The sequence below is a fragment of the Xenopus tropicalis genome, chromosome 8, assembly GCF_000004195.4.
Source record: "Xenopus tropicalis strain Nigerian chromosome 8, UCB_Xtro_10.0, whole genome shotgun sequence".
In the NCBI taxonomy this organism is placed as follows: Eukaryota; Metazoa; Chordata; class Amphibia; order Anura; family Pipidae; genus Xenopus; species Xenopus tropicalis.
Window position 1 is genome coordinate 5,479,794 of NC_030684.2, and position 20,030 is coordinate 5,499,823.

At 52.6% G+C, this 20,030-nt stretch overlaps 1 protein-coding gene across 1 annotated transcript; it reads left to right on the forward strand.

Annotated features, from left to right (window-relative positions):
• The first annotated feature begins 2,985 nt into the window (after window positions 1-2,985).
• Window positions 2,986-20,003, forward strand: rexo4 (REX4 homolog, 3'-5' exonuclease). Its single transcript, XM_031891569.1, has 6 exons — window positions 2,986-2,995; window positions 7,733-7,736; window positions 13,661-13,923; window positions 18,331-18,405; window positions 19,305-19,379; window positions 19,471-20,003. The coding sequence occupies exons 3-6, from the start codon at window positions 13,705-13,707 to the stop codon at window positions 19,609-19,611; spliced, it is 510 nt and encodes a 169-aa protein (XP_031747429.1). The 5' UTR covers window positions 2,986-2,995; window positions 7,733-7,736; window positions 13,661-13,704; the 3' UTR covers window positions 19,612-20,003.
• Window positions 20,004-20,030: the final 27 nt, after the last annotated feature.

Here is a 20,030-nt window from a genome sequence, read left to right on the forward strand (position 1 = left end):
GGGAATGCCCAGGGGGGCTGATAAGGTGCAACAGGACACGTCACGATCATGTCGTCATTGGGCTGGGGGCCTGTTTGTGCCCTGGGTACTAGGGGAATGCCAGGGGGGCTGTAGAGGTGCCACAACAGTCAACTAGTTGATGACTTGGGGCGGGGGGCTGTTTGTGCCCTCTGGTACTTGGAGATGCCAGGGGGGCTGTAAGGTGCCACAGACAGTCCAATTTATGGCTCTGGCGGGGGGCTGTTTGTACCTCTGGGTCTGGGAATGAGGGGGGGCTGTAAAGGTGGCACAGCAACAGTCACTATTATTGGGCTGGGGGGGCTGTTTGTGGCCTCTGGGTACTGGGAATGCGGCAGGGGCTGGGCTGTAGAGGTGCACAACAGTCTACTATGTTATTGGGCTGGGCGGGGGGGCGCTGTTTGTGCCGTCTGGGGTACTAGGGAATGCAGGGGCTGTATAGGTGCCACAGACAGTTCACTATTTACTTTGGGCTAGGGGGGGGGCGGTCCTGTTTTGTCGTGGGATACGCTAGGGTGGAATGAGGGTATATCAATCTGGAGACATCTCTGGTACTGGAATGCATGGGGGCTGTCGGGTGCCCAACGCACGCCAGTCACTATATCCATTGGGGAGCTGCGGCTGGGGGGGGGCTGTTTAGTGTGCCTCTGGTATTATGGGAAATGCCCAGGGGGGCTGCAGGTGCAACAGACAGTCCAGCTATTTTGAATTGGGCGTGCGTGACGTATCTGTGTGGGGGGGGGCTGTTTGTGCCTCTGGGTACTGGGAAGCAGGGGGACCGCTGTAAAGGTGCCACAGGACAGCTCACTATTTATGGGCTGTGCGGGGGGCTGGGTTTGTGCCTCTGGGACAGGGAATGCCAGGGGGGCTGTAAGTGACGACAGACAGTCAGCTATTTATTGGCTGGGTGGGGGGCTGTGTGCTCCTGGTACGGGAAAGCCGGGGGGCCTGTAAGGGTGCCACAGCGACAGTCATAGTGTTATTTTGGCGGCTGGCGGGGGGCTGTTTGGTGCCTCTGGGTTACTGGGAATAGCAGGGGGGCTTGTAAGGTGCCAACAGACCAGGTCACGTAAATTTGATGGAGCGGGGGGGAGCCAGGTGGGAGTGCTGAAGTTATGAGGCACCTACTTAGCTGCTCTATAACTGCAGGCGAATTGCTCGAGCGTCGGGGATGCTGTAAGAGGTGCATTCACTAGACAGTCGCTATTGTGCTTGGCGCTGGAGGGCTGTTTGTGCCTCTGGGGTACTTGGGAATTAGCCTAAAGTGGGCGGGGGGGCTGTAAGGTGCACAGTCCGGACGCAGTGCACGTATTTGATTGTGGTAAATTGAGCTGGCGTCGGGACTGGCGGTGTTGCACTCGCAGGGGGGGTGCTGTTTGTGCCCATGCTGAGTCGAATAGCTAAGGGTATAGAGTTCGTGCGCAGGGGCCGGATGCGCGAGTGTAGCAGGTGCCACCAAGTCGGACGCGAGCAGGCGTATCTAGGAGCGAGTCGGTGAGTACACGAATGCGGAAGCGTGTGTTGAGGAGGTGCCCGCAGGTGGTCGTATGCGGCCTTACGTACGTGAGTCCGAGACACCATGCTTCAGTAAGGCGAGAAAGAAACTTGGCTGCCGTCATATTCAGGTGCGGCTTCAGTGCCGTTGTTAGTCTGAGGTCTGGAGGGCTGTCTGTGCGTCTGTGTACTGGAATGCCGATGGGGCGTAGGTGCCACAACGGACGGTCACTCATTTTATTGGGCTGGGAGGGGGGGCTGGTTTTAGGTGCGACTGGGCGTAATCCTGGGAATGCCAGAGGGGCTGGCTGTAAGGTGCACAGACAGTCACTAACTTTATTGGGTCTGGGGGGGCTGTTTGTGCCGTTCTGGGTACTTGGGGGAAATCAGACATAGGGGTGTCGAGGGCTGTGTAGATATGGCCCACAGACTAGTACAACGTATGTTATGTGTGGCTGGGGGGGCTGTTTTGGTGCCATCGTGGGTTAGCTAGGGAAATGCAGGGGGGCTGTAATGTGCCAGCAGATAGTCACTATTTATTGCGCTGGGGGGGCTGTTTGGTGCCTCGTGGGATACGGGAAATGCAGGGGGGCTGTAAGGGCCACAAGACAGTCAGCTATTTATTGGGCTGGGGGGGGGACTGTTTGGCTCTCTGGTACTGGAATAGCCAGGGGGGGTATGTCAGCGTGCCACAGACAGTCACTATTTATTGAGGCTGGGGGGGGGGTTTTTTTTGTGCTCTGGTGCTGGGAGATGCCCAAAGGGGGGCTTTGTTAAGGTGCCACAAGACAGTCACATTTATTGGGCTGCAGGACGGGGGGGGGCTGTATTGTGCCTCTGTCGTACTGGGAAATGCCAGGGGGCTGTAAGTGCACACAACAGTCACTATTTATTGGGGCCTGGAGGGGCTGTTGTGGCCTCTGGACTGGGAATTAGCCGGAGAGCCTGTAAGGGTTGTCGACACGAGAACAGTCGCTATTATTTGCTGGGCTGGGGGGGCTGTTATGTGCCTCTGGGTGACTTGGAATGTTCGCCAGGGGCTGTAAGGGCCTGACTATGACAGTCCTATTGCTATTGGGGGCTTGGGCGGCGGGATGTTTAGTCCGCTCTGGGTACTGGGAAATGCAGGGGGGCTGTAAGGTGCTCGACAGCAGTCACTCTTACTGTGCGGACTGGGGGGGCTGGTTTGTGCCTCTGGGGTACTGGAATCGCAGGGGGGCTGTTAAGGTGGCCAGATCGATCACTCGGACGTACTTTCATTGGGCCTGGGGGGCTGTTTGTGCTCTGGGTACTGAGGGAATATGCCAGGCGTGGCTCGTAGGTGAACCCTCACAGACAGTCACTATTTAGTGTGGCTGTGGGGGGGCGGGCTGTTTGGTGCTCTGGGTAACTCGGAGGAATTAGCCCAAGGGGGCTGTAAGGTGGCTCATGCACTTGACAGTCACTAATTTATTAGGGGGTTCTGGGGGGGGGTGGGCGTGTTGTTGATGGCCTCTGGGGTATAAGTAGTCATAGTGAGAGGAATCAGCCAGTGGTGCTGAAGGTAGGCGCAGACAGCAGCATTTATTTGGGGCGTGGGGGGGCTGTTTGTGCCTCTTAGGGTACGTTAGGCGGAAGGCCGGGGGCTGTAAGGTGTGCCACAGCAGTCACTATTGTTATTGGGATGGGGGGTGGGGGCTGTGTTGGGTGCCTCTGGGGTAACTGGAATGCCAGGCAGGGCTGTAAGGCGTGCCACGACAGGTCACGCTCATTTATTGTGGTCGTAGGGAGGGGGGCTGTTTGTGCCCGTGCTGGGTCCTGGACATATGCCAGGGGGGCATAGTGTAAGGTGTCCACAAGGACAGTCGACGTATTTAATTCGGGCTGGGGGGGGGCTTATGCTTGGGTGCCTCTGCGTACTGAGGGAATCGCCCAGGGGGTGCTGTATAGAGGTGCCGTACAGACACGTCCCATATTTAGTTGGGGCTGGGGGGGCTGTTTGTGCCTGCTGGGTACTGGATGCCAGGGGGGCTTGTTACCGGGACACGGCTGCCCACAGACGGAGGCGTCGAGGCTGTATGTCTGATTAGGCAGCTGGGGAGGGGGGCTGTTGTGTGCTCTGGTGTACTGGGTAGCACGATGCCACGGGGCGATCGGATTCGTTACGACGGTAGTCAGTACGGGCGGGCCTGATAACAGGCGCCGGTGGGGACTGGTAAAGTCGTGTGCCATACGGAGAACAGGTGCCATTATGTGGCAGTGCGTGAGGTATGTATTCGGCGGGCCACTGGGGGGCTGTATTGTGGAGCCTCTGGTACTGGGAAATCGCCAGGGGGCTGTAAGGGTGCCACAGAAGTCCACTATTTATTGGGGCATTGAGACATGGGTTGGGCTGTTTTGTGCCTCCTGCGGGTAGGCGCTGGTGGTAAGCCGGGGCAATGAGGACCCAAGGAGGGGGCTGTAAGTGTGCCGTGAGACAGATCACTATGTATCATTGGCAGCTGGGGGGGCATGATTTGTGGCTCTGGGTACTAGGTATGGCCAGGGGCTGTAAGGTGCCACAGAACATCAGCTTTTATTGGGCTGGGGGGGCTGTTTGTGCTCTGGGTACTGGGAATGCCGGGGGGCTGTAAGGGTGCCACAGACAGTCACTATTATGGCTGGGGGGGCTGTTTGTGCCCTGGGTACTGAATGCCGGGGGCGAGTGTCAATGGTATAGAGGAGTGGTGCCACGACGGCTCAGGATGACGCGCTGGATTTATTGGGGGCTATTAGGGCGTCTATCGACGAGTCAATACTGCGAGTGCGCGGCGAGTTCCTGGGAGCGGAGGTGCTCGTTGTGTGTTCGTGGAGCGCGTATACCTGGGTAGAGCTGGGAATTGTTCGTAGATGGTCGATTGTCCGAAGGTGTGGTCGAGCTAGCTAGAGGTCCACGAGCGGACGGTCTAACGTTAATCAGGGTCTTATTGGGGTACTCTGGTGCGAGTGAGGGGGCGGCTGTTTGTGCCTCTTGGGTCGCAGCTTTATGTGTATGAGTGCGCTCGCGCAGTTCGCGCGGTGGGGGAAATTTAGCTCACAGTGTGTGGGCGCACGAGGAGGTCTGGTAAGCCATGGCTTGGGTGTCCAATCGGTGGCGCAAACGGTCGAGTTGAGTCTACCGATAATCTTGCATTCGTGGGTGACCAATATAGTACGATTGAGCTGAAGCGCGTGCGGCCAGGCTTCGTTAGGGGTTCGATTTGTTTATGGGAGCAGCATCACTGTCGGTGCTAGATGTATTAGCAGCAGGTACTCTTGAGCGAGATGGCCGGAGGGGGCGTACGTATCGGGATAGTTGTGAGAAGGTACGTCAGGCTCGTGAATTCACATCATTGAGGCATATCACTATTGTGTAGTGGGCGAAAGCTTGTCTGGGGGGTGGGGGGAGCCACTGGTTGTGCGCGAATGTCGGGATACCTTGCAAATGTGCCAGACAGCGCGGAATGCGTCCCTGCGCCGCGCTCTGGGTGGCTTTGGGGTTTCGACGAGTGGGCGCGTTGAGTCTTGTAGGGCTGTTGCCACGAGACATCACTATATTATGATGTGGGTGACGCGGGGTTAGGCCTCGATGGGCTGGGGGGGGCTGGTTGGTGAGGCCTAAGTGTCGGTTGTGTTACTTGGGCAATGGCCAGGGGGGCTGTTAAGGGTGCGAACAGACTAGTTCCACGTATTTAAGTTGGGGGGCCGCTGAGCCCCGGCCGGTTTCTAGGCGGGGGCTGTTTGTGCCTCTGGGCACTAGGGGAATGCCGAGGGGGGGCTGTAAGGTGCCAGCTAGACATTGTCCTCATGGTTCAGTCTGGCGATCATCGTGTGCCGGATGCGCAACGTTCGTGACCGTCTGCGGGTGAGGGAGGGAATGCGTCGTGTGATTCTGGTAGGCGTCGTCTGGTAACGTGGGCGTGAATGCCATAGGCAGATAGCTCAGTTGTAGTAGAGGGGAGGAGCTGCCTTAAGGTGCACACAGAGCGTGCCACCCGTTTACATCACACTGCTAAGATTAGGGGATGCTTGCGCTGGGGGGCTTGTTTTTGTGCCTCTGGGTACTCGGATGCCAGGGGGCTGAAGGTGCCACAGACAGTCACTATTTAGTTGGGCTGGGGGGGGGGCTGTTTGTCCTCTGGGTACTGGGAATGCCCAGGGGGGCTGTAAGCGTGCATGCGCGTACAAGACGACGCTCACTACTGTTACGAGTTCCGGATGCCTTATTTGGCGCGGGGGGGGCTGTTTTGTGCCTCTGGGTACCTGGATGCCAGGGGGGTGCTGTAAGGTTGCCCACAGACAGTCAACTTTATTTGGGTGGGGGGGCTGTTTGTGCCTGCTGGGTACTGGGAAGCCAGGGGGCTGTAAGGTTGCCACAGACAGTCACTATTTTTGGCTGGGGGGGCTGTTTGTGGCCTCTGGGTACTGGAAGCCAGGAGGGGCCTGTAAGGTCACAGCACAGTCACTATTTATTGGGGCTGGGGGGCTGTTTGTGCTCTGGGTACGGGAATGCAGGGGGGCTTGTAAGGTGCCATCAGCCAGTCACTATTTATTGGGCTGGGGGGGGCTGTTCTGTGCCTCTGGGTACTGGAATGCCAGGAGGGGCTGTGGTGCCACAGACGTCACTATTTTATTGGGCTGGGGGGGGGCTGTTTGTGGCTCTGGGTACTGGGAATGCCAGGGGCTTAAGGTGCCCAGGACAGTCACTATTTATTGGGGCTGGGGGCTGTTTGTGCTCTGGGTACTGGGAATGCAGGGGGTGCTGTAAGGTTGCCACAGACAGTCACTACGGGTGTGTCGCTCATAGTATGAGTCGTCATCATGTGCCGGGCGCGGGGGGGCGCTGTTGTGCTCTGGGTACTGGGGAGTGCCAGGGCGAGCTGGTGACGGTGCCAACCGAGACAACTCACTTTTGATTGGGTGTGCGGCGTGGGCGGGGGGCTGTTTTGCTCTGGGTAGCTGGGATTGCCCAAGGAATGGGGACTGTAAAGGTGCACAGACGTCACTATTTATTGGGCGCTGCGGTGCGGGGGGGCTGCTTCTGTGCCTCTGGATACATGGGAATGCACAGGTGTAAGGTGCCACAGACAGTCCACGGATGTATTTGGGCTGGGCGGGGGCTTGTTTTGTGCCTCTGGAGGTACCTGGGAATGCCAGGCGGCCTGTAAGGTGCCATCAGACAACTCACTATTTAGGCGTATGGGCCTGTGGGGGGGGCTGTTTGTGCCTCTGGCGTACTGGGAATCGCCAGGGGGGGGTGGTAGGTGTCCACCAGACAGTCCTATTGTATTGGGCTGGGGGGGCTTGTTTGTGCCTACTGGGTACTGGAGATGCCAGGGGGGCTGTAAGGAGTGCACAGACAGTGCACTATTGAGTCTGGAGCTGGGGGCTGTTTGTTCTCTCTGGGTACTCGGGAATTGCCAGGGGCTGTAAGGTCCACAGACAGTCACTCATTTCTTGGGCCTGGGGGGCTTGTTTTGGTGCCTGTCTGGGTACTAGGGATGTCCAGGGGGGTACGAGGTAGAGGTCGCCAGCAGACCAGTCACTATTTGATCTTACGGCGTCCGTGGGAGGGGGGGGGGCTGTTTTGTGCCTTGGGTACTGGGCATGCCAGGGGGGCTTGGTCAGGTGCCAGAGACAGTCACTATTTCATTGGGTGCCTGGGGGGGCTTTTTGTGCTCTGGGTAAGTGGTCTAGGGAAGCCAAGGACTGGGATTGGGGCTGTAATGGGTGCACAGCAGGAGACAGTACACGAGATAAGATGCGCTGATCTGGGTGCTGGGGGCTGGTCGGGGCTGTGTTTGGCGGATTCCTGGGCGTATGGACAGCGCCAGGGGGTCTGTAAGGTTTGGTCCACAGACAGTCACATTTATTTGGGCTGGGGGGGGCTCCTGGGCCCTCTGGTCTGGGAATTAGCCAGGGGGGCTTGGTAAGGTGCACGACAGACAGTCATATTTCTACTGCGGCTGGGGGCGCGGGCTCGTGCTGGTTACCTCGGGTACTGGCGAATACGGCCAGGCGGGGCTGTAAGGTCGCCCATCACAGGACATGTACACTAGCTTAGTTTGGTGCCTCGGGGGGGCTGTTTGTGCCTCTGGTACTTGGGAATGCCAGGTGGGGCTGTAAAGGTGCCACAGACAGTCCCACTATTGTATTGTGGTCCTGGGGGGGGGGCTGTTTGTGCCTCTGGGTACTGGATGCAGGGGGCTGTAAGGTGCCACAGACATGTCACTCTTATTCGGGGCCTGGGGGGGGGGCTGTTGTGCCTCTGGGTATCTAGGCGAATGCCAGGGGGGCTGTAAGGTGCCCACAGACAGTCACTTAATTTATTGGGGTCTGGGGGGGGGGCTGTCTTGTGGCCTCTGGTACTAGGAATGGCCAGGGGGGGCTGTAAGGGTGCACAGACAGTCACTATTTATTCGGGCTGGGGGGCGGGTGCTGTTTGTGCCTCTACGGGTATCGGGAATGTCAGGTGGGGCTGTAAGGTGCACAGACAGTCACTATTTATGGGACTGGGGGGGCTGTTTGTGCCTCTGGGTACAGGGAATGCCAGGGAGGCTGTAAGGTGCCACAGATCAGTCACTATTCTATTGAGGCCTGGGGGGGGGCTGTTTGTGCCTGCTGGGTACGTTCGGAATGCCGGGGGGGCTGTAAGGTGCCACAGACAGTCACTATTTATTGGGCGAGGGGGGCTGTTTGTGCCTCTGGTACTGGGAAAGCCACGGGGGCTGTAAGAGTGCCACAGACAGTTCACTATTATTGGGTAGCTGAGGGGGGGGGGGGCTGTTTGGCCGCGTGGGTACTAGATGGAATGCCAGGGGAGGCTGATAAGGTGGCACAGACAGTCCACTATTGTATTGGGCCGGGGGGCTGTTTGTGCCTCTGGGTACGGGAATGGCCAGGGGGTGGGGGGGGGGTGGGCTGTTATAGTGGCCACACGACATGTCCACTATTTATTCGGGCTCTGGAGGGGGCGGTGCTGTTTTGCGCTCTCTGCGGGTACTAAAGAGGAATCGCCAGGGGGGCTGTTAAAGGTTGCCACGACCAGGTCACTATTCTTATTCGGGCAACACTCGGGGGGGGACATGTTTGGTCGCTCTCGATAGCGATACAACGCTGGAATGCCATGGGTGGGGCTGGTTAGGTTGCCAAACATGACAGTACACTATTTTTGGTGCTATGGAGCTGGGGGGGGGGGTGTGCTGTTTGTGCCTCTTGGGTACTAGGGAATGCCCAAGGGGGGCTGTAAGGTCCACTAGACGTCACTTTTTGGGGCTGGGGGGCTGATGTTTGTGCCCTTGGGTACTGGGAATGCCAGGGGGCTTAAGGTGCCACAGACAAGTCACTATTCGTATTGGGTTGGCTGGGGGGGTGCGGGCAACCTTCGGGTCATCTGTGCCTCTGGTACTGTAGGAATGCCAGGGGGGCTGTAATGTCCAATTGGATGCCACAGGAGGTAGTACACCTATTTATTGGGGCTGGGGGGGGCCTGTTTGTGCCTGCCTCTGGAGTAGATACTTGGGGAATGCACAGGGGGGCGCTGTCAGGTGCCACAGACCAGTCCCTATTTATTGGAGGAACTGGGAGCGGGGGCTGTTTGTGCCTCTGGGTACTGGTGCGTGCAAGAAATGGCCAGGGGGGCTGTACAGAGGTGGCCAAGACATCACTATTTATTTGGGACTGCGGTGGGGGGGGCGGGGGGCGCTGTTTAGATGCCTCTGGGTGTATGGGAAAATTGCCAGGGGGGCATGGTAAGGTGCCCAAGACAGGTACTATCTTCATTTGGGCGTCTGGGGGCGTGGCGACGGCGGGCGGGTGGGGGTTTTGTGGCCTCTGGCTACTCTACGGGAATACGCCCAGGGGGGCTGTAAGGTGCCACAGACAGTCACTAGTTTTTGGGCGCGCTGGGGGGGTGTGGTGTCTGTGCCTCTGGGTAGCGCAGGGGAATGGCTCGCTGAGGCGGGGTTGTAATGTGCCACAAGACAGTCACTATTTGATTTGGGAGCTGGGGGGGGGTTGTTCGAGTTGCCGCACTGGGCCACCTGGAAGCCAGAAGCGCCTCCCTCACTGAGTTATGTGATTGTAGAACTCCAGCCTGCCTCTAGACAGCCTCCACACGTCCGCACTCAGACCATGGGAAGAGGATGAATGGGATAAATATACGAGTGACGAGACGTGTGCCTCTGTTTGTCCCTGAACATTAGCAAAGCGCTTGGGCCTACAGTGGTTCCCAACATCCCCTGCGAGCCGTAAGCCGTATAGAGAACACTGCGCCAGTTTTGCCGTTCTACGCATGCGCGCCGAAGGCCGGAACCAAACGGCTATGCGGAGTGTTCGCTGCGGATGGAGTTTTCTGGCGGCTTCCGGTTCCCTACACGCATCACGTTTGGCTGGAAGGCATGGGCAGAGCTGCTGGGAGATCGCAGGGTTAAGTGCCAGAGCTGCTTCCTGCCGGGGCAAGAGTTGGGCAGAGCTGCGGGCAATCACTGGGCATGGGTAACAGTGTAAGTCTACCGGTTCTGACGCTGGGAAACTCGTAGGCGCCACTTACGCGGGTACATGAGCGTCTAAAACATGGCAACAGTAACTCCTGTGCACAATGGCAGTACGGGTTGTACCACTACAGGAACAGGGAGTGGCCAAGACGTGTATTCCATGATGGCGCATGATACTATGATGGCATGGGGTTGTACGCAGCGTGAAGGGACCAGGGGTGCCCCAACTGTAATTTCAGTTGGGCCATTAACTAACATGGGCAATGGGTTGTACCACTAACAGGTGAGACAGGAGAGTGCCACAGCAACTGATTGATGTCATGCGTGTCCCTTAGTGATACGTAAGACATGCATGGGTTGTACCACTACAGGAACAGGGGTGCCCAACTGTATTCCATGGCCCATACTAACATGGCATGGGTTGTACCACTACAGGAACAGGGGTGCCCAACTGTATTTCATGGCCCATACTAACATGGCATATGGGCTTGTACCACTACAGGAACAGGGGTGCCCAACTGTATTCCATGGCCCATACTAACATGGCATGGGCTGTACCCTAAGGGAACAGGGTGCCCACTGTATTCCATGGCCATACTAACATGGCATGGGCCTGTACCCTACAGGAACAGGGGTGCCACTGTATTCATGCCCATACACATGGCATGGGGCCTGTACACCTACAGGACAGGGGTGCCCACTGTATTCATGGCCCCATACTAACATGGCATGGGACTGTACCACTAAGGGAACAGGGGTGCCAACTGTATTTCATGGCCCATACTAACATGGCATGGGTTGTACCACTAAGAGAACAGGGGTGCCCAACTGTATTCCATGGCCCATACTAACATGGCATGGGGTTGTACCACTACAGGATCAGGGGTGCCCAACTGTATTTCATGGCCCATACTAACATGGCATGGGCTGTACCACTACAGGAACAGGGGTGCCCAACTGTATTCCATGGCCCATACTAACATGGCATGGGTCTGTACCACTAAGGGAACAGGGGTGCAGATGTGGATCGCCATGGCACATACTAACATGGCATGGGGGTCTGTACCACTAAGGGAACAGGGGTGCCAACTGTATTTCATGGCCCATACTAACATGGCATGGGCTGTACCACTAAAGGAACAGGGGTGCCAAACTGTATTTCATGGCCCATACAACATGGCATGGCGGGGCTGTACCACTAAGGGAACAGGGGTTGCACTAATGTTTCCATGGCCATACTAACTATGGCATGGGTCTGTTACCACTAAAGGGAACAGGGGTGCCAAACTGTATGTCAGGCCATTACTAACATGGCATGAGGGTGTCTCACTTACACGGATCAGGGGTGCCAACCACTGTGAAGTTCCCAATGTCCGCATACTAACTGGCCAATGGCTGTATCCAACTAAGGGAACAGGGGTGTCAACGCTGTATTCTTCATGGCCCATACTACATGCATGGGCTGTACCACTAAAGGAACAGGGGTGGCCAAACTGGATACAGTTCATGGCCCATGCAACAAACAGGCATCGGGGTCTGTGATCCACTAAGGAAACAGGGGTGTTGCCAACTGGTATTTCATGGCCCCATACTAACATGGCATGGCCTGTCAACACACTAAGGGAACAGGCGTGCCAAACTGTATTTCAATGGCCCATACTAAACGAATGGGCATCGGCTGTTACACTAAGGGAACAGTGGGTGCCCAAACTGTTTTCATGGCCAGCATAACTAACAGGCAGGGCCTGTACCACTAGGGAACAGGGGTGCCAAACTGTATTCATGGCCATACATAACATGGCATCGGGTCTGTACCACTAAGGAAAGGGGTTGCAAACTGTATTCATGGCCCATCACTAACAGATGCGCATGGGCTTGTACCACTAAGGGAACAGGGGTGCCAAAGCTGTATTTCCATGCCCATACAACATGGCTGGGTGTACCACTAAGAGAACAGGGGTGCCCAACTGTATTCCATGCCCATACTAAACAATGGCTGGGGTTGTACCACTACAGGATCAGGGGTGCCCAACTGTATTTCATGGCCCATACTAACATGGCATGGGCTGTACCACTACAGGAACAGGGGTGCCCAACTGTATTCCATGGCCCATACTAACATGGCATGGGTCTGTACCACTAAGGGAACAGGGGTGCCAACTGTATTCCATGGCCCATACTAACATGGCATGGGTCTGTACCACTAAAGAGGACAGGGGTGCCAACTGTATTTCATGGCCCATACTAACATGGCATGGGGCTGTACCACTAAGGAACAGGGGTGCCAACTGTATTCCATGGCCCATACTAACATGGCATGGGGCTGTACCACTAAGGGAACAGGGGTGCCAACTGTATTCCATGGCCCATACTAACATGGCATGGGTCTGTACCACTAAGGGAACAGGGGTGCCAAACTGTATTCCATGGCCCATACTAACATGGCATGGGGTTGTACCACTACAGGATCAGGGGTGCCAAACTGTATTCCATGGCCCATACTAACATGGCATGGGCTGTACCACTAAGGGAACAGGGGTGTCAACCTGTATTTCATGGCCCATACTAACATGGCATGGGCTGTACCACTAAGGGAACAGGGGTGCCAAACTGTATTTCATGGCCCATACTAACATGGCATCGGGTCTGTACCACTAAGGGAACAGGGGTGCCCAACTGTATTTCATGGCCCATACTAACATGGCATTGGGCTTGTACCACTAAGGAACCAGGGGTGCCAAACTGTATTTCATGGCCCATACTAACATGGCATCGGCTGTACCACTAAGGAACAGGGTGCCAAACTGTATTTCATGGCCCATACTAACATGGCATGGGCTGTACCACTAACGGGGAACAGGGGTGCCAAACTGTATTTCATGGCCCATACTAACATGGCATCGGGCTGTACCACTAAGGGAACAGGGGTGCCAAACTGTATTTCATGGCCCATACTAACATGGCATGGGCTGTACCACTAAGGGAACAGGGGTGCCAAACTGTATTTCATGGCCCATACTAACATGGCATGGGCTGTACCACTAAGGGAACAGGGGTGCCAAACTGTATTTCATAGCCCATACTAACATGGCATGGGCTGTACCACTAAGGGAACAGGGGTGCCAAACTGTATTTCATGGCCCATACTAACATGGCATGGGTTGTACCACTAAGGGAACAGGGGTGCCCAACTGTATTTCATGGCCCATACTAACATGGCATGGGCTGTACCACTACAGGAACAGGGGTGCCAAACTGTATTTCATGGCCCATACTAACATGGCATGGTTGTAACCACTAAGGGAACAGGGGTGCCCAACTGTATTTCATGGCCCATACTAACATGGCATGGGTCTGTACCACTAAGGGAACAGGGGTGCCCAACTGTATTTCATGGCCCATACTAACATGGCATGGGTTGTACCACTAAGGGAACAGGGGTGCCCAACTGTATTTCATGGCCCATACTAACATGGCATGGGTCTGTACCACTAAGGGAACAGGGGTGCCCAACTGTATTTCATGGCCCATACTAACATGGCATGGGTTGTACCACTAAGGGAACAGGGGTGCCCAACTGTATTTCATGGCCCATACTAACATGGCACACAGTGTAACATGTGGCTTAACCTCACCTTTTTTTTTATTTCAAATAGAAATCATTAAGCTTTGACCCTGATTGGCTGATGACGGGGCAGAAATGGCCAAAGCCAAAGTGAAGCAGGACCAATCGCCTTCCGGCAGCGCTTTGGGAAAAGCCGCAAATTCCCAGAAACAGACGAAGAAGCAGAAGAAGAAAAAGTTCTGGAAAAACCACCCCAAAATCGCCGGAAAGACGAGCGAAGCCAAAACGCTTTTCCCTCTGCTGCCCCCCAAACAGCCCCAGGAATTCTCCTCCAACTGGAAAGCGCTGCAGGAGGTAAGTGGGCGGGGTCTGTCCGTTACTGTTGCTTTAACCCATAGCAATGGGCGGGGCTTAACGTTGCTGCTAATTGGGTCACCCGCATCGCGTTATACACTGTTACAGCACCCATGTTTTCTCCTATAGTTTGCTGAACAGCCGAAGTTGGACAACCAGCGCGGATCGTGCGCCACAGGGAACACTCCGTCGAGGTGCTGTATTCGTATCCAGTCGGAAAAAATTCCCCCTAAAAGAAGAGACCAGAAAGTGCATATCAGAGAAGAAAATGGGATCTGAACCCCGCCAACGAAAAGTTAAACGACCCAAAATAAATGGCGCCATATAACCAGGTAGTAACGCCGAGGAAGCTCAAGGCCCTCACAAGCCCCGCCCACAAAACACAGTTGAAGGTTGAATAAAAAACAAACGGAAATCAAGGCAGAGGCACGGAGACACAATTGGACCTCCAAAGAACCTCAGGGTACCAGCCACGAACTCGCAAGAGAAGTGTGTGTTTGTTTCGCATGAGTAACAGTATCCTCCGCCTCTTTGCACCGTTCGGTCTGAGCACCATTTCCTATCACGACTGCGCCTGGGCAGAGTCACGATATCTGGCATGTCGAGCGCGACGTGGATTCCGGACGACATCAAGCCCTATGAGGCGGCCTTGGGCCGGAGGCCGGACGCATCGGCCCGCCGGATGCCAAGTGGGGGACGCGACGAACGTGCTGCCTACCCACTGCGAGAAGGTCCTTGTGAACGGAGAAGGCATTCGATAGGTCAGAGTGTTAAATCGACAGTGGTTTACACGACCCCGCCCACACGCTGACTGGCATGTCCATAGAAGGGGCGGGGCTAAGTGAATGCCTAATAATCCGCGAAGCCAGGCAGTAGGGCGTGGGGTAGCAAGCGCTGGCGGGTACTTCGACTCCGCCACCAATAGAATGTTAGCATTCGGATGCAAAGTCCGACTAGTTGTACTGAGTATGTTCCGCCTCCGGTTCAGGCCTCACTCGACCGGTGCTTATGGATCTCATGGAGAGGCGAGAGTGTTCGGCTGGCTGGAGCGCGTCGGATTGGGGACAGGGAGAGGAGAGCTAGATGTTGTTTGAGGCAAGTGATCGTCGCGCGTAGACTCCATTCGTCAGAACCGATACAAGCGGCTGTTGGTTTGGCAAGTGCGTGCTATGCCGACAAGGTGGAGTCAGGGACGAGGGAGCGGTGATCATGCCCGACTCAGGAGGGCAGTCGCGAGGGACGGGGGTATGTCGGGGCAGTAAGGGTTCTGATCGTTGGCTTCCCGAGCGATAGTCAAGAACGGTATGGGTTGGTTGCTGCGCTGGTTTCCTGAACCCAAAGTTCTGGGCGGCTAGCAGGCTGGCGCAGCCTTTGTCATTAGGTGGTATCCTGTAGCGCTGACGCCATCTTTCCTGTGTGCAGGGAAGCGTAATGATGGATGTCAGGAACGGAAGTGCAGAAATTCTCTTCTTCGGCAGGCCTCAGATCGGTTGATGACGGGCACCTCTGGTTAGAGACACCAGTGCGATTTGGGAATGGATCTCTGCAGAGGTACTGATCACTCGGCTAGGCGGGACATTCCGTCCGTAATAGCCAGGCAAGGATTATCATTTACAATGAAGAGTCTGTCCCTGGTTAATGACCCATTCAGAGGGCGACTGAATAACCATATACGTCTGTAGCTTCAACTTGGGCACTTGGGATCGGGTACATACAAATAGGAGTGCGTGAATGGGGAGATGAGAAGAATAACGATGCGTCACTGAGAATGAGTCTCTGTGGGCGGCAAACACCATGCGAGAGCGGAGAGTTAGGTTGCGTAGCATGGTTACTCGCAACGTAGGTGGGGTCAGAGACTGCATACTATATTACGTTGAATCGCGTCAGTGTATGGGGCTAAGGCGGTGACTTCAGTGCAATCCAGAGTTATAGAGGGTAGTAAGTAGCGAGTTAGGACGCAGCGTGAATGTACCATGTGGCGCCACTGCTGTGGTAACCAATAAGCTAGTGGTAATATTTAGGAGGCGCTTTAGAGCAGGTCGGCCGAGTACAGAGGTCTCCGTAGTTACCATATATTAAGCTATATGTAAGGTGCATTGGTGCTGCGGTGTTATAACAAGGTATCACAGTCTCGCTTGTTAGCATAGTAGCGGGCCAGATGATTTAAAGCCCCGAAGGGGTTCCTTATAATATTTAGTATAAGAGGTATATGTGAGTAGACTAGCTGGATGCTCCCAGTGACCATCTGGGTAACTATAGCTAGATCGCAGGAAGTGCAGGAATATTTCGTTCTAAGCCCCCTAGATGCATGAGAGTTCCTTTTAAAGAGTTGTATAGTGAATGGAAGTGGCCCCGCTGAGTTGGTGACAGGAGACCATATAGGATATAGAAGCCCCTTGAGCCAGCGAACAGGGGTTTCCTTATTATATATAGTGAAATAAAGTGCGCCCTATCTGTACCATATAGGGGATATAATAAGCCCGAGGGGGGTTCCTTTATAATAGTATAGTGAATAAAGGGGCCCACCCTTTGTAAATGTAGGGATATTATAAGCCCCGAGGAGTTCCTTAAATATATAGGAAAAATGTGCCCCCTATTGTAAACCATATAGGATATATAAGAAAGCGCTCCAGACAGGGTTTCCTTATAATATAGTTGTTGGAATAAAGTGCCCCTAGTTGTATATCAATTGTGGAGATCATTATAAAGCCCCGAGGAGTGTCCTTTAATATTAGTGAATACAAGTGCCCCACTAGTTGTATAACAGATCGGGTGAGTGATTATGACAGATGCTCGCCCAAGGGGTTCCTATAATATATAGTGTAATAAAGTAACCCGCTTAGTTGTAAGCCATGAGTAGGGAATATTATGAAGCCCCCAAGGGGTTCCTTATAATATATAGTGAATAAAGTGCCCCCTATTGTAACATATAGGGATATTATAAGCCCCCGAGGGGGTTCCTTATAATATTATAGTGAATAAAGTGCCCCCTATTGTAACATGATAGGGATGTATTATAAGCCCCGCAGGGGTTCCTTATAATATATAGTGAATAAAAGTGCCCCCTATTGTAACATAGTAGGGATATTATAAGCCCCCGAGGAGTTCCTTATAATATATAGTGAATAAAGTGCCCCCTATTGTAACATGATAGGGATATTATAAGCCCCCAAGGGGTTCCTTATAATATATAGTGAATAAAGTGTCCCCTATTGTAACATATAGGGATATTATAAGCCCCCAAGGGGTTCCTTATAATATATAGTGAATAAAGTGCCCCCTATTGTAACATATAGGGATATTATAAGCCCCACAAGGGGGTTCCTTATAATATATAGTGAATAAAGTGCCCCTATTGTAACATATAGGGATATTATAAGCCCCCAAGGGGTTCCTTATAATATATAGTGAATAAAGTACCCCCTATTGTAACATATAGGGATATTATAACCCCGAAGGGGTTCCTTATAATATATAGTGAATAAAGTGCCCCCTATTGTAACATATAGGGATATTATAAGCCCCCGAGGTGTTCCTTATATAGTGAATAAAGTGCCCCTATTGTAACATATAGGGATATTATAAGCCCCCGAGGGATTCCTTATAATATATAGTGAATAAAGTGCCCCCTATTGTAACATATAGGGATATTATAAGCCCCCGAGGGTTCCTTATAATATATAGTGAATAAAGTGCCCCCTATTGTAACATATAGGGATATTATAAGCCAACCGAGGGGTTCCTTATAATATTATAGTGAATAAAGTGCCCCCTATTGTAACATATAGGGATATTATAAGTCCCAGAGGGGTTTCCTTATAATATATAGTGAATAAAGTGCCCCCTATTGTAACATATAGGATATTATAAGCCCCCGAGGAGTTCCTTATAATATATAGAGAATAAAGTACCCCCTATTGTAAACATTATAGGGATAATTATAAGCCCCCGAGGAGTTCCTTATAATATATTAGTGAATAAAGTGCCCCCTATTGTAACATATAGGGATATTATAAGCCCCCGAGGAGTTCCTTATAATATATAGTGAATAAAGTGCCCCCTATTGTAACATATAGGGATATTATAAGTCACTGAGGAGTTCCTTATAATATATAGTGAATAAAGTACCCCCTATTGTAACAAGTAGGGATATTATAAGTCACCAAAGAGGTGACTTCTAATATCCTTATATTTAACAACAGGGGGTACTTTATTATAATATACAAGTTTCGGTGAGTCATGTGACAGAAATGACATCACTAAGCTCCGATTATAACTGATGACATCACTAAGCACCGTTTATAAGGATATAATTTACAGTTTGCTCCCATAGGGAAATGACCCGACTGTATATTGTATCGTAATAATACTGTTTCTTTAGTGTAATTTGTTTTCTCTTTTATTCAGATTCTTTTCTTAGATCACCCCAAAAAGGCCATCAGGGACACCCAGAAATACAAACCCTTTAAGGAGAAAGTAAAGGTAAACTAAACCTTTTTTACTAGTTTTTTTATTATCTTTAAAGGGGTTGTTCCACCTTTAAATGAGAGTATGATGTAGATGGTGCTTTTGAGACAATTTTGCAATTGGTCTTCATTTTTTGTTATGCATGTTATTTCACTTTTTGTTTAGCAGCTTTCTGGTTGCTAGGGTCCAAGTTACCATAGCAACCAAGCAGTGAGAGACGAGTATATGAATAGGGGAGGGGCTGAATAGAAAGATAAGGAATAAAAAGTAACAATAACAATAAAACTGGAGCCTCACAGAGCAATAGGGTTTGGCTGCCGGGGTCAGTTATCCTGTTGCTAGGGCTCAAAGTACCTTAGCAACCAGGGAGTGGTTTGGATGAGAGGCTGGTATATGAATAGGGGAGGGGCTGAATAGAAAGATAAGGAATAAAAAGTAACAATAACGATAAAACTGGAGCCTCACAGAGCAATAGGGTTTGGCTGCCGGGGTCAGTTATCCTGTTGCTAGGGCTCCAATTACCTTAGCAACCAGGGAGCTGTTTGAATGAGAGGCTGGTATATGAATAGGGGAGGGGCTGAATAGAGAGATAAGGAATAAAAAGTAACAATAACAATAAAACTGGAGCCTCACAGAGCAATAGGGTTTGGCTGCCGGGGTCAGTGACCCCCATTTGAAAGCTGCAAAGAGGCAGAATAATTAAACTATAAATAATGAAGACCAATTGAAAAGTTGTCAAGAATTGCTCATTCTATAACCTATAACCCTATTCAGTAAGTCAAAGACACAAAGTGGAACGTTCCAAACCGTAGGGGCAGGTTACCCTTCCCAGCCTGCTCCACTGTAATTAATAGGGGCAGCCATTTTAGCCTGTTTAACGAACTCTGTGCTAACGAGGAGCCTCCTTTCCTTAGAGCGGGCGCCCGTCCCTGAAGCTGCTGTGCGAGAAAATCCTGAATGTGAAGGTGCAGACGGGGGAACACTGCTCGGTGGGTATTGGGTGCCCCGCCCCTTTTATTGCCATTGGCTTAGCAACTGTTGCTACCGTTATTTATATGTATCTAATTCTCTGTTGTGTAGGTTCAAGATGCCCAGGCTGCTATGCGCTTATATACCATGGAGAAGAAGTGCTGGGAAGCGGCCATTAAAGCCAAATACGCCGGCGTCACGGCTGCGAAAGCAAAAGGACCCCAAAAGGATAAACAACCTCCTGCTCAGTGAATACTCTGGCGCCCTCTGCTGGACAATAATAATAAAACCGAAATGGATAATGCTCTGGGGCCCCCTGCTGGACATTAATAATAAGACCACTATGGATAATGCCCCTTTGCGCTGATGTTTAACCACGAGTGCCTTTTGGTTGCAAAGCCACAGCCCCCCCTTATTCTATAGGGAATGGGGGTTATACCCTCAACGTATTATAATAGGCGCAAAACCGGGTATAGGTTTCCTAATGGTTAAATGGGATCGTTACTATGAAGGAGGAGCCTAACGACAACCCGAGTGATCAGCTGGAACCCTGCAGCCAATCAGCTTGGATCAAAAAGGCTACGTGACTTAAGCCCATTCCAGGATGACTTTATTTTTATTAAAAAGTGATTGGTTCCTGCTAAGTTGCCCTTTACTTTCAAGGTTTTCTT